The following is a 14022-nucleotide window of genomic DNA, read 5'->3' as shown; positions in this document are numbered from 1 at the left end:
TCTCTGGCCAAGCTCACAGAAAGAGCCCTAAATAAACAAAATAATAAACAAAAAAGGGGAAATAACAGTGGATACTGTACTAATTTAAAAAACCTAATAGAATACTATGAACCACAAAAGAATACTATATGCCAACAAATTGGACAATGGAGAAGAAACAGACAGGTTTCTAGAAACGTGGAGACTACCAAAACTGAATTTAAATAATAGATAATTTGAACAGATTGATCACTACAAATGAAGTAGAATCTGTAACTTAAAAAAACAAACAAACCCCACAGAGGTCCAGGACCAGATGGTTTGTTGTCAAAATTGACCAAACATCAAAGTAGACCTCCTTCTTAAACTCATCCTAAAGACTTGAGGAAACACTTTCAAAGACTTTCTGTGAAGCCACCATCACCCAAATACCAAAACCAGAAAAAAGACACTACCAGAAAAGAACATTATAGGCCAATATATTTGATAAAATATCTCACTGAAATATAAGCAAACTGAATCCAAAAACATATTAAAAAGATCATACACTATGACCAACTTGGATTCATCCCAGGGTCACAGGAATGGCTCAACATATGCAAATCAATCAGTGTGACACATTACATCAAAAAAAGAAAAGACAAAAACTACATGGTCATCTCAATGGATGCAGAAAACACATCTGATAAAATTCAACAGGCATTCATGATTAAAAAAAAAAACTCTCACCAAACTGAGTAAACTGGGAATATATATCAACATAATAAATGCCATTTATGACAATAGTTATAAATAGTATCAGTTCAGTTGCTCAGTCGTGTCCAACTCTTTGCGACCCCATGAATCCCAGCACGCCAGGCCTCCCTGTCCATCACCAACTCCCGGAGTCTACTCAAACTCAGGCCCATTGAGTCGGTGATGCCATCCAGACATTTCATCCTCTGTCATCCCCTTCTCCTCCTGCCCCCAATCCCTCCTAGCATCAGGGTCTTTTCCAATGAGTCAACTCTTCACATGAAGTGGCCAGAGTACTGGTTTCAGCAGCTTCAGTATCAGTTCTTCCAATGAACACCCAGGACTGATCTCCTTTAGGATGGACTGGTTGGATCTCCTTGCAGTCCAAAGGACTCTCAGGAGTCTTCTCCAACACCACAGTTCAAAAGCATCAATTTTTCGGTGCTCAGCTTTCTTCACAGTCCAACTCTCACATACATACACGACCACCTGAAAAACCATAGCCTTGACTAGACAGACCTTTGTTGGCAAAGTAATGTCTCTGCTTTTTAATATGCTATCTAGGTTGGTCATAACTTTCCTTCCAAGGAGTAAGTGTCTTTTAATTTCATGGCTGCAGTCACCATCTGCAGTGATTTTGGAGCCCAAAACAATAAAGTCTGACACTGCTTCTACTGTTTCCCCATCTATTTCCCATGAAGTGATGGGACCGGATGCCATAATCTTAGTTTTCTGAATGTTAAGCTTTAAGTCAACTTTTTCACTCTCCTCTTTCACTTTCATCAAGAGGCTCTTTAGTTCTTCTTCACTTTCTGCCATAAGGGTGGTGTCATCTGCATATCTGAGGTTATTTATATCTCTGCCAGCAATCTTGATTCCAGCTTGTGCTTCTTCCAGCCCAGCGTTTCTAATGATGTACTCTGCACATAAGTCAAATAAGCAAGGTGACAATACACAGCCTTGTACTCCTTTTCCTATTTGGAACCAGGCTGTTGCTCCATGTCCAGTTCTAACTGTTGCTTCCTGACCTGCATATAGGTTTCTCAAGAGGTGGGTCAGGTGGTCTGGTATTCCCATCTCTTTCAGAATTTTCCACAGTTTATTGTGATCTACACAGTCAAAGGCTTTGACATAGTCAATAAAGCAGAAACAGATGTTTTTCTGAAACTCTCTTGCTTTTTCGATGATCCAATGGATGTTGGCAATTTGATCTCTGGTTCCTCTGCCTTTTCTAAAACCAGCTTGAACATCTGGAAGTTCACAGTTCACGTATTGCTGAAGCCTGGCTTGGAGAATTTTGAGCATTACTTTACTAGCATGTGAGATGAGTGCAATTGTGCAATAGTTTGAACATTCTTTGGGATTGCCTTTCTTAGGGGTTGGAATGAAAACTGACCTTTTCCAGTCCTGTGGCCACTGCTGAGTTTTTCAAATTTGCTGGCATATTGACTGCAGCACTTTCACAGCATCATCTTTCAGGATTTGAAATAGCGCCACTGGAATTCCATCACCTCCACTAGCTTTGTTCATAGTGATGCTTTCTAAGGCCCACTTGACTTCACATTCCAGGATGTCTGGCTCTAGGTGAGTGATCACACCATCGTGATTATCTGGGTTGTGAAGATCTTTTTTGTACAGTTCTTCTGTGTATTCTTGCATAAATAGTATAATACTCAAGTATGAAAAGCTGAAAAAGCCCTTCCACTAAAATCTGGAATAAACAAGGTTGCCAGTTCTTACCACTTCTATTCAACATAGCATAGGAAGTCCCAGTGACAGCAAACACACAAGAAATAAAAGGTATCCAAATTGGAAAGGAAGAGGTAAAACCGTCATTATATTTAGATGAAATGACACAATATATGTGCCTGCGTGGTAAGACACTTCAATCCTGTTTGTCCATGGGACTTCCTAGGCAAGCATACTAGAGTGGGTAGCCATGTCCTCCTCTAGGAGGTCTTCGCCACCCAGGGATCAAACCCACAGTTCCTGCAGCTCCTGCACTGCAGGTGGATTCTTGACTGCTGAGTCACTGGGGAAGTCCTGATACTATATATAGAAAACCCTAAAGATTCCACAGAAAAGCTACTAGAACTGATGAAATGAATTCAGCAAGGTAGCAGGATACAAATTAACATACAGAAATTGGTTGCACATCTTTACACAAAAAGTGAATGTAAGAAGAAATCCCTTTTAAAATGCCTGAAACAAAATAAAATACTTAAGAATAAATATGAACAGGAGGTAAAAGACTGATTTCATGATTCATATATGAAACTGATGGTGATTCAAATATCATCAAGATCAAGGATCACCAAGATATCAAAATCTCATGGACTACGAAAGAATTAACATTATTAAAATGGCCACACTGCCCAAAGCAATCCATAGATTTATTGTTCAATTCAGTCACTCAGTTGTGTCCAACTCTTTGCGACCCCATGAGCCGCAGCACATCAGACCTCCCTGTTCATCACCAACTCCCAGAGTCCACCCAAACCCATGTCCATTGAGTCGGTGATGCCATCCAACCATCTTATCCTCTGTCGTCCCCTTCTCCTGCCCTCAATCTTTCCCAGCATCAGGGTCTTTTCCAATGAGTCAGCTCTTCACATTAGGTGGCCAAAGTATTGGAGTTTCAGCTTCAACATCAGTCCTTCCAATGAACACCCAGGACTGATCTGCTTTAGGATGGACTGGTTGGTGTGATCCCAATCAAATTACCCACGAGATTTTTCACAGAACTAGAAAAAAGAAAGTCCTAAAATTTATATGGAACCATAAAAGACCCAGAATTGCCAAAGGAATATTGAAGAAAAAAAATAATGCAGCAGGCTTAACTGTCCCAGACTTCAGATAATACTAAAAGCTACAATAATCAAAACAGCATGGTATTAGCACAATAAAGATATATAGACCAATGGAACAGAAGAAAAGCCCAGAAATAAACCAATACACCTACAGTCAATTAATCTTCAACAAAGATGGCAAGAATATACAAAGGAGACGAGAGACTCCTCAGTAACTGGTGCTATGAAAGCTGGACATCAGCATGTAAATCATCAAGTTAAGAACACAGCCTCACAGCATACACAACAATAAACTCAAAATGGCTTAAAGACTTAAACATAAGACATGACACCATAAAAATTGCTAGGAGGGAACATAAACAAAACGTTTTCTGACCCGAATTGGACCAATGTTTTCTTAAGTCAGTCTCCCAAGACCAACAGAAACAAAAGCAAAATTAAACAAATGGGACCTAATCAAACATAAGCACTGCACAGCAAAGGAAGCCATAAACAAAGAGGCAACCTAGACAACCTATCAAGCAAGAGAAAATATTTGCAAATGATGCAACAAACAAGGGGTTACTTTCCAAAGTATACAAATAGCTCACATAAGTCAATAACAAAAAAATAAACAACCCAACCAAAAAATGGGCCAACGATCCAGACATTTCTCCAAAGAAGAAATACAGATGGTCCACAGACACATGAAAAGATGCTCAACATCACTAAGTATTAGAAAAATGCAATCAAAACTACAATGAGGTATCATCTCACACTGCTCAGAATGACCATCATTAAAAAGTACTTCAAATACCAAATACAGGAGAGGGTATGGAGGAGGAGGAATCCTTGTACACTCTTGGTGGGAATGCAAATTGGTACAGCCACTATGGAAAACAATACAGATATTCCTCAAAACACTAAAAACAGAATTACCATATGATCTGGCAATCCCACTCCTAGGCATACAACCAGACAAGAGTATAATTCAAAGAGACATATACACCCCTATGTTCATGGCAGCACTATTTATAAAAGCCAAGACATTAAACCAACCTAAATGACAACAAAACATGGATGGATAAAGATGTGGTACATATATACAATGGACATTACTCAGCCATAAAAAGGAACTAAACTGTGTCATTTGCAGAGATGTGGATGGACCTACGGACTATCATTTAGACTGAAGTCAAAGAAAAACAAATACTGTTAACACATATATGTAGAGTCCAGAAAAAATGGCACAGGTGATCTTTTGTGCAAACGAGAGATAGAGACACTGATGCAGAGAGCAAACGTATGGATAAGGAAGGGAAAGAAGAGAGGTGGACTGCAGTGGGGGTGGTTGGGACTGACGTATATCACCGCTACGTGTAAAACAGAAAACTAGTGAGAACCTACTGTGGAGCACAGGGTGCGCTCCTGGGACCGCTGTGGTGGCCTAGATGGGAAGGACGTCCAGAAAAGAGGGGGGATGTGTGTGTAACTCACTCATTCCACTGGACAGCAGAAACTGACACAGCAGTGTAAAGCAACTTTATGCCAACTGAGAAATAACAAAAAGAAAATGTAGTGCATACATGCAGTAGAGTAGTACTCAGCCATTAAAAACAATGAAATAATGCCACTGGCAGCAACATGGGTGGACCTGGAGATTATCACACTGCAGTGAAGCACAGAGAAAGGCAACTGTCCCATGAAATCACTTACAGGTAAACAGATGGGGAAACAGTGTCAGACTTTATTTTTGGGGGCTCCAAAATCACTGCAGATGGTGATTGCAGCCATGAAATTAAAAGACGCTTGCTCCTTGGAAGGAAAGTTATGACCAACCTAGACAGCATATTAAAAAGCAGAGACATTGCTGTGTCAACAAATGTCCGTCTAGTCAAAGCTATGGTTTTTCCAGTGGTCATGTATGGATGTGAGAGCTGGACTGTGAAGAAAGCTGAGCGCCAAAAAATTGATGCTTTTGAACTGTGATGTTGGAGAAGACTCTTGAGAGTCCCTTGGACTGCAAGGAGATCCAATCAGTCCATCCTAAAGGAGATCAGTCCTGGGTGTTCATTGGAAGGACTGATGCTGAAGCTGAAACTCCAGTACTTTGGCCACCTCATGCAGAGTTGACTCATTGGAAAAGACCCTGATGCTAGGAGGGATTGGGGGCAGGAGGAGAAGGGGACAACAGAAGATGAGATGGCTGGATGGCATCGCCAACTCGATGGACATGAGTTTGAGTAAACTCCAGGAGTTGGTGATGGACAGGGAGGCCTGGCATGCTGGGATTCATGGGGTGGCAAAGAGTCAGACACGACTGAGTGGCTGAACTGAACTGAATAGGTAGAATCTAAAAAAATGTTACAAATGAACTATCTACAAGGTGGAGGCAGACTATCAGACTTAGGGAACAAACTTATAGTTGCCAGTGGCAGGGATGGGGAGACTGACAGACTGGAAGTTTGGGATTTACATGTATACAATGCTATGTTTAAAACAGATTGCCAGTGGGGACGTACTACATGACACAGGGAACTCTGCTCAATATCTTATAATGGGATAACAATTTTTTTCCTAAATGTTTTCCTAAATGGGAAAATGATTTGAAAAATATAGATGTAAATATAAACTGAATCACTTTGCTGTACACCCAAAACTAGCACAACACTGTTAATCAAATATTTTTCAATATAAAAAAAATTTTCAAAAATAGCCAAGACATAGAAAGAACTTAAATGTCCATCAACAGATGAATGGATCAAGATGTGGTACACATATACAATTGAATACTACTCGGCCATAAAAAAAGCATGAAATAAAGCCATTTGCAGCAACACAGATGAACCTAGAGACTGTCATACTAAGTGAAATTAAGTCAGACAGAGAAAAGACAAATATCATATGATATCACTTATATTTGGAATCTAAAATATGACACAAATGAACTTATCTAGAAAAACAAGATTCACTGACATAGAGAACACACCTGTGGTTTGCCAAGGGGGAAAGGAGAATGTGCAGAGAAGGATTCAGTGTTTGGGATTAGCAGACGCAGACTATCACACATGGAGTGGATAAACAACAAGGTCCTATGGTCTAGCACAGGGAAGTACAGTCAGTATGCTGTCACGAATCATAACAGAAGAGAATACAAAAAAGAATGTCTGTGTAGGTATAACTGAATCATGGTGCTGTGCAGTAGAAACTTACACAACACTGTAAATCAACTATACTTCAATAATGTAAATTTTAACAAATGATTTCTACATGACAAAACAGATCTTATCTATCACTTACTTTTCTTTGGCAAAAAAAAAATCTGTACCTTCTCTATGTGGCTTGGTATATATACTTTCTCACATCTGTCAATAAACATCTTCATTAGATTACATGGGAATAAATTTGGAAATCAATTCTCCTTCAAATGAAGACCTCACTCATTCAGTTTGCTGAGTCTACATATTAAAAAACTACTAAAGACATAAAAATCACATAGAAATAGGAGATGTAATCCCTCCCCTTCAAACAGTTCAAAGGTAATAAGGGTACTTATATGTAGATATAGGAAAACCAAACAGTTATTTGAGAAGGTTATAATCTTTGTCCATGGAGTCGCAAAAAGTCAGACACAACTTAGCAACTGAACAACAACAGATGATCTTTGTAGAAATAACGAGCTCCACCCTCAGTATTCCAATTGCAAAACACAGGTCACCCGATTGTTAGCACAGTGCTCAGGTGGCCGCTCTGACGGGACAGTTTTCACCCACACCAGGGAGGCTTCATCTCCTTAGTCCTCATGAAGGGCCAGCCACTCGCCACTCTTTTCCCCAGGTAGAGAACCACCAGAGAAGGGTCTGAGGGCCTTGCTCTCAGTGGGCTATGATTTTCTGAGTAAATCAGAACTTCCTAGGGAAGGTGGTAAGGACTTGTTTTTTTTTTTTTTAATTTGAGGTTCAGAACTAAACCTCAAAAACATCCAGAAAAGTCTTATAAACACAAAATTGGACAGCTGAGAACAGGAAGAAATATTCAGTCTTTTTTCTTTTAGCACAACATGACCTGAATTTAAATCCCAGCTCGGGAGCTTCCCTGGTGGCACAGGTGTAAGGAATCCGCCTGCCAATGGAGGAGACACGAGTTCGATACCTGGTCTAGGAAGATCCCATATCCCGTGGAGCAGCTAAGCCTATGTGGCACAAGGACTGAGCTTGTCCTCTAGAGTCTGGGAGCCACAGCTGCTGAGAGCTCACGTGCTCATCTACTAAAGCCTGCGTGCCCTACAGCCTGTGATCCGTAACGAAAGCCACCGCAGTGAGGAGCCCGCAGACAGCAACTACAGAGTACACCGTGCAGCAATGAAGACCCAGTACAGCCAAAAATAAATTATAAAAAGATTCCAGTTCTGTGCTTTGTCTTAGAGAAGCTATTGAACCTCTATTACATAGTTTTTGACATTTGAGATCGTTAATTATTTTATCAAATTAGGGTTCAGAAAACTCATCTTAAATAAACACTGAAATGCCAGAAAAGTTCTCAGGCTAAAAAAATAACTGGATTGAGGTGAGATTTAGCAAGGAGGCAGAGAAAAGATGATTTAAGTCAGGGAGAGGATTTTCAAGACAAATACAAGTAAAGAAAGATGATTTATTGAAGAAATGAAGGTCATTAAAGGTAGGGAACAAGGAGAAATCATGAAGGTAAAAAAATACTCACTAATGAATATATAAATTAGGAAAAGCAAGAAATAAAAGTAGGGGAAAGACAAATATGTTAATTAGAGATCATTTTAAAGCAAGTACTGGGTTGGGCAAAAAGTTCGTTCAGGATTTCTATATGTGCATGGAAACTCAAATGAACTTTTTGGCCAATCCAAATAACTGCTTGCGCCAACATGACGCCAAATGAATCCACTAGAGAATTCTGTGTTTGCTGAACAACTGAATAAATAAGAACAGTGGCTGGGAAACACGAAAAAGGGAAAACAGGACCAGCTTGGGAACAGCCTGCCTTGCTGAGGTCTGAGGGAGCACGGAAATATTTACACTTCCAATGTAATTTCCTAGGCGGGTAGGATATGAAATGCTATCAATGACATAGGGAAAAATGAAAGTGGGAAATATAAAAGAGCCCACTGGCCATATAAAGCTGAAGTTTAAATGTTCTCAGGAGGAGAGGGCGCCCATTAAGTGAAAAGTGGCAGAGGGATACAGGTGGTGAAAAGATAAGGATTTGTATAAGCATAGATCACAGTAATTATTACAGCAGAATGGCTGAAATGAAACACAGGCTAGAAGCTTAGAGCAGTCATTGGTAGAAGGTAAGGAACAAGAGGAACAAGAGGAATGTGAGTCACTGTGGAGCTAGATGAGAGTCAACACGTATCATCTTTTAATGAATTTATTCTAATTGGAGGACAATTACAAATATTTTGATGGTTTTTGCCATACATCAGTATGAGTCAGCCACAGGTATACACTGGTCCCTTCATCCTGAATCCCCCTCCCAGCTCCCTCCCTCCCTATTCGCTCCAGGTTGTCACAGAACACTGGCTTTGGGTAGGTAAGTTTTAAGGCAATGTAAATTTAATATGACAACACTGCAAGTTATTGAGTGTTTCATATTTCATTATAGAGTTTGTGCCCCTTTATGGATCACAGTCTTATCATGGGGAATGGGTCACAGTGGAGAGTTCTGACCAAATGCGGTCCACCGGAGGAGGGAGGGCAGAGTCCTGCAGGATTCTTGTTGCAAGAGCTTCATGAACAGTGTGAAAAGACAAAAAGACATAACACCCGAAGATGAGCCCCCCAGGTCAGAAGGTGTCCTATTATGCTACTGGGTAAGAGCAGAGGGCAATTAATTACCAATCGCTCCAGAAAGAGTGAAGCAGCTGGGCCAAAGCAAAAACAATGCTCAGTTGTGGATGTGTCTGGTGTGAAAGTAAAGTCCAACAATACTGCATAAGAACTTGGAATGTTAGATCCATGAATCAAGGTAAATTAGAGGTGATCAAGGAGAAGGCAAGCGTAAACATTGATATATCAGAGGAGTCTGTGAAATAAAATGGACTGGAATGGGAGAATTTAATTCAGATGACCATCACATCTACAACTAAGGGGAAGAATCCCTGAGAAGAAATGGATTAGCCCTCGTAGTCAACAAGAGAGTCCGAAATGCAGTAATTAGGTGCAATCTCAAAAATTAAAGAAAGATCTTGGTTGGTTTCCAAGGCAAGCCATTCAACATCACAATAATCCAAGTCTATGCCCCAAGTACTGATGCCAAAGAAGCTGAATTTGACGGGTTCTATGAAGACCTACAAGAATTCTAAAACTAATACCAAAAAAATGCCCTTTTCATCATAGGGAATTGGAATGCAAATGTAGGAAGTCAAGAGATACCTGGAGTTAACAGGCAAATTTGGTCTTGGAGTACAGAATGAAGCAGGGAAAAGACTAACAGACTTTTGTCACGAGTACACACTGGTCACAGCAAAACACCCTTTTCCAACAACACAAGAGATGACTTTACACATGGACATCACCAGATGGTCAATAATGAAATCAGATTGATTACATTCTTTGCAGCCAAAGATAGAGAAGCTCTATAGAGTCAGCAAAAACAAGACCTGGGGCTGACTGTGGCTCACATCATGAGCTCCTTATTGCAAAATTCAGACTTATATGAACAAAGTAGGGAAAACCAATAGGCCATTCAGGTGTGACCTAAATTAAATCCCTTATGATTATACAGTGAAGGTGAAAAATAGATTCAAGAGATGAGATTTGGTAGACAGAGAGCCTGGAGGACTATGGATGGAGGTTTGTGCAGGAAGACGTGGGCAAAACCATCACAAAGAAGAAGAAATGCAAGAAGGCAAAGTGTTGGTCTGAGGAGGATTTACAAACAGCTGGGCAAGAAGAGAAGCGAGAGGCAGAGGAGAGGGGAACGATATACCCAGATGAATGCAGAGTGCCAGAGAACAGCAAGGAGAGAAAACGAAGGCCTTCTTACGAGAACAATGCAAATAAACAGAGGAAAACAATAGAATGGGAAAGACTTAGGATATCTTCAAGGAAACCGGAGATACTAAGTGAACACTTAATGCAAGGATGGGCAAAATAAAGGACAGAAATGGTGAGGACCTAACAGAAGCAGAAGAGATTAAGAGGTGGCAAGAATACACAGAGCAACTATACAAAAAAAGTCTTAATGACCCAGATAACCATGATGGTGTGGTCACTCACCTACAGACAGACATTCTTAAGTGTGAAGTCAAGTGGGCCTTAGGAAGCATTACTACAAACAAAGCTACTGGAGGTGATGGAATTCCAGCTGAGCTATTTCAAATTCTAAAATATGATGCTGTAAAAGTGCTGCACACAATATGCCAGCAAATCTGAAAAACTCAGCAGTGGCCACAGGACTGGAAAAGGTCAGTTTTCATTCCAACCCCAAAGAAGGGCAGTGCCAAAGAATGTTCAAACTACTGGACAACTGCACTCCTTTCACATGCTAGTAAAGTTATGCTCAAAATCCTTCAAGCTAGGCGTCAGCAGTACATGAACCTAGAAATTCCAGATGTACAAGTTGGGTTTAGAAAAGGCAGAGGAACTGCCAGACATTGCATTACCAACATTTGATGGATCATAGAGAAAGCAAGGGAATGAAAAAAAAAAAAAAAAGTCACCAACTATACTAACGCCTTTGACTATGTGGATCACAACAAATTGTGGAAAATTCTTAGTGATGGGAATACCAGACCATCTTACCTGCCTCCTGAGAAACCTGAATGCAGGTCAAGAAGCAAGTTAGAACCCGACATGAAACAACAGACTGGCTGAAAACTGGGAAAGGAATACGTCAAGGTTGTATATTGTCACTGTTTATCCTATGCAGAGTACATCATGAAAAATGTCAGGCCAGATGACCACAAACTGGAATCAAGACTGCCAATAGAAATATCAACAACCTCATACCATATTAATGGCAGAAAGCAAAGAGGAGCTAATTAGCCTCCTGATGAGGGTGAAAGAGGAGAGTACAGAAGCTAGCTTTAATCTTAACATTCAAAAAACTAAGATCGTGACATCCAGTCCCACCATTTCATACAAACAGATTTTATTTCCTGGGCTCCAAAATCACTGTGGACGCTAACTGCAGCCATGAAATTAAAAGACATTTGCTCCTTGGAAGAAAAGTTATCACAAACCTAGACAGCATATTAAAAAGCAAAGACATCTCTTTGCTGGCAGAAGTCTGTATAGTCAAAGCTATGGTTTTTCCAATAGTCATGTATGGATGTGAGAGTTGGACCATAAAGAATGCTGAGCGCCGAAGAATTGATGTTTTCAAACTGTGGTGCTGGAGAAGACTCTTGAGAGTCCCTTGGACAGCAAGGAGATCAAATCAGTCAATCCTAAAGGAAATCAACCCTGAATATTCAAAAAAGACTGATGCTGAAGCTTCAATACTTTGGTCACTTGATGCAATGGGCCTGCTCATTGGAAAAGACCCTAATGCTGGGAAAGATTGAGGAGGCAAAAGAGGCGACAGAGAATTAGATGGTAGGATTGCATTGACTCAAAGGACATGAGTCTGAGCAAACTGTGGGAGACAGTGAAGCAGAGAGAAGCCTGGCACGCTGCAGTCCATGGAGCCGCGAAGAGTCAGACGTGACTCAGTGACTGAACAGCAGCTGCCTGACTCCAGTCCATGTGTTCAACTCCCGAGCCCTTCAGCAACATCGGGATCGTCAGCTCGCAGCCCCCAGGCTGATTCTGACGTGTTTGCGGAGTAGCATTTTATTTTATTTTTTGGAGTAGCATTTTAAAAGTCAGAAGATCTTACATAAAACATTAGATTTTCCGTTTTTCTTCAAAAATCACAGCTCTGGAACGTTAAGTCCACACATCTCCCTGACAACAGACTGCCCTAAGATCACCGCCTTCCCTACCACTCCACAGGATAGACTGGCTTCTCTCACTTGGAGGAGGCCTGTGAACGGCTTTACAAGGAACCTCATGTTCACTGTCATCATGAACGTCAACAGAAATCTCACTATGCAGGCAGGGATGAGTGTTTTTTTACATTTTTTTGTCCCACCCATGCAGTGCAGCATTCTTAATTCCCTGACCAGGAACTGAACCCACAGCCCCTGCACTGAAAGAAAAAGTCTTCACCACTGGACCACCAAGGAAGTCCTGAGGTGAGAATATTTTTAACAGTTTTCAACGGAGACTCAGACTGTCCCCAGGTTAATCTTGTAGTAAGTTGTAGAATCAAGATTCTAATCCAGTCCTATGATTCCAAAGTACAATTTCCTCTCTTGACCTTACTTCTCAACATAATGGGAAGATCCATAACCCGAATCCAAGTCACACTCATAATGCCATTTTAAAAACAACAGGGACTTCCATGGTGGCAATGTGGGTAATCTGTCTGCCAACGCAGGGGACGCAGGTTTGATCCCTGGTCCAAGACTTCATGTGCCATGAAGCAACTAAACCCAAGTGCCACAGCTACTGAAGCCAGCGCTCCACCATAAGAGAAGCTACCACAGCGAGAAGCCCACACACTGCAACAAAGAGTAGCCCCTGCTCACCACAACCACAGAAAGCCTGCACAAAGCAACGAAGACCCAGTGCAGCCAAAAACAAAGAAAGGACAACTTAACAAGTAAATAGATAAAAATTTTAAAATGATAAAGTGCTTTAGAAGGCTTACTGATAAATTCTATTTAGAATCCAAAATTGGAATTCATGGGTTATATACATACGTGAAAAGCCATTTACCTGTGGCTATGCCTCTGTAACTATATATACTCGTATACACGTAAAAGCATTTAGTTTTAAAAATGAAAAAGATAATTTTACTTGATGAAAATACATTATACTTAGCTAGTTAAAAAGAAAGTATAAATCCTAAACTTACAAAAATATAAGGAATTGCATTGAAAACTCACCCAATAAATTAATCCCATCATTGACAATGAGCTGTCCATGACGCAAGTAGTTCAAAATGGGTTCAAAGTACTCAGGACTTCGGTCAATTAAGAAAGCTCCTCTATGATCTTGTTTATTTCCCCAGACACCTGTGGGGCCAACAAAATGAAGATAGCCACCCCCCCATAAGCAAAAAATAAAGTCAGAAATTTATAGGAAGCAAACTGTGTAGCATACCAGTATGTTTTTACTCTTGTACAGATTATTACCAACACCATTAAAAAGTACAAAAGGACAGGAGTTTATAAAGTCAATACAGCTACAGACACAAAATGGTAAAATTATGGACTGCACTCACCTTTGTCCTTAAACATGTGGGCCAGCATACTGTCGGGTTCTTTATTCACTAAAGTGCTCCTAAGAATTCAGGGAAAAAAATGGATTTCTCCATTTGTCTTTATAAACAAACATATTTAAGTCAAGAGTATACTTGATCTCAGCTGCTCTCTCAAAAAGATGCATGCTATAACCTGGGAGGAGTGATGCTGGGAGACAAAAATGTGCAGTAA

The 14022-nt window shown here is 40.5% G+C and overlaps 1 protein-coding gene across 1 annotated transcript in view; it reads right to left on the bottom strand.

The window, feature by feature from the left end:
• KCTD9 (potassium channel tetramerization domain containing 9) overlaps positions 1-14022 on the bottom strand; it is an 81302-nt gene that overhangs the window by 44230 nt on the left and 23050 nt on the right. The window contains exons 5-6 of the mRNA XM_020911757.2: positions 13812-13870; positions 13474-13602 (exon numbers count right to left, since the gene is read on the bottom strand). Of these exons, the coding sequence (XP_020767416.1) occupies positions 13474-13602; positions 13812-13870 (188 nt within the window). The remainder of the gene's footprint in view (positions 1-13473; positions 13603-13811; positions 13871-14022) is intronic.

Source organism: Odocoileus virginianus, chromosome 31 (assembly GCF_023699985.2).
Source record: "Odocoileus virginianus isolate 20LAN1187 ecotype Illinois chromosome 31, Ovbor_1.2, whole genome shotgun sequence".
In the NCBI taxonomy this organism is placed as follows: domain Eukaryota; kingdom Metazoa; phylum Chordata; class Mammalia; order Artiodactyla; family Cervidae; genus Odocoileus; species Odocoileus virginianus.
The sequence above is the reverse complement of the archived record's forward strand: the minus strand, read 5'-3'. Positions and strand labels throughout refer to the sequence as shown.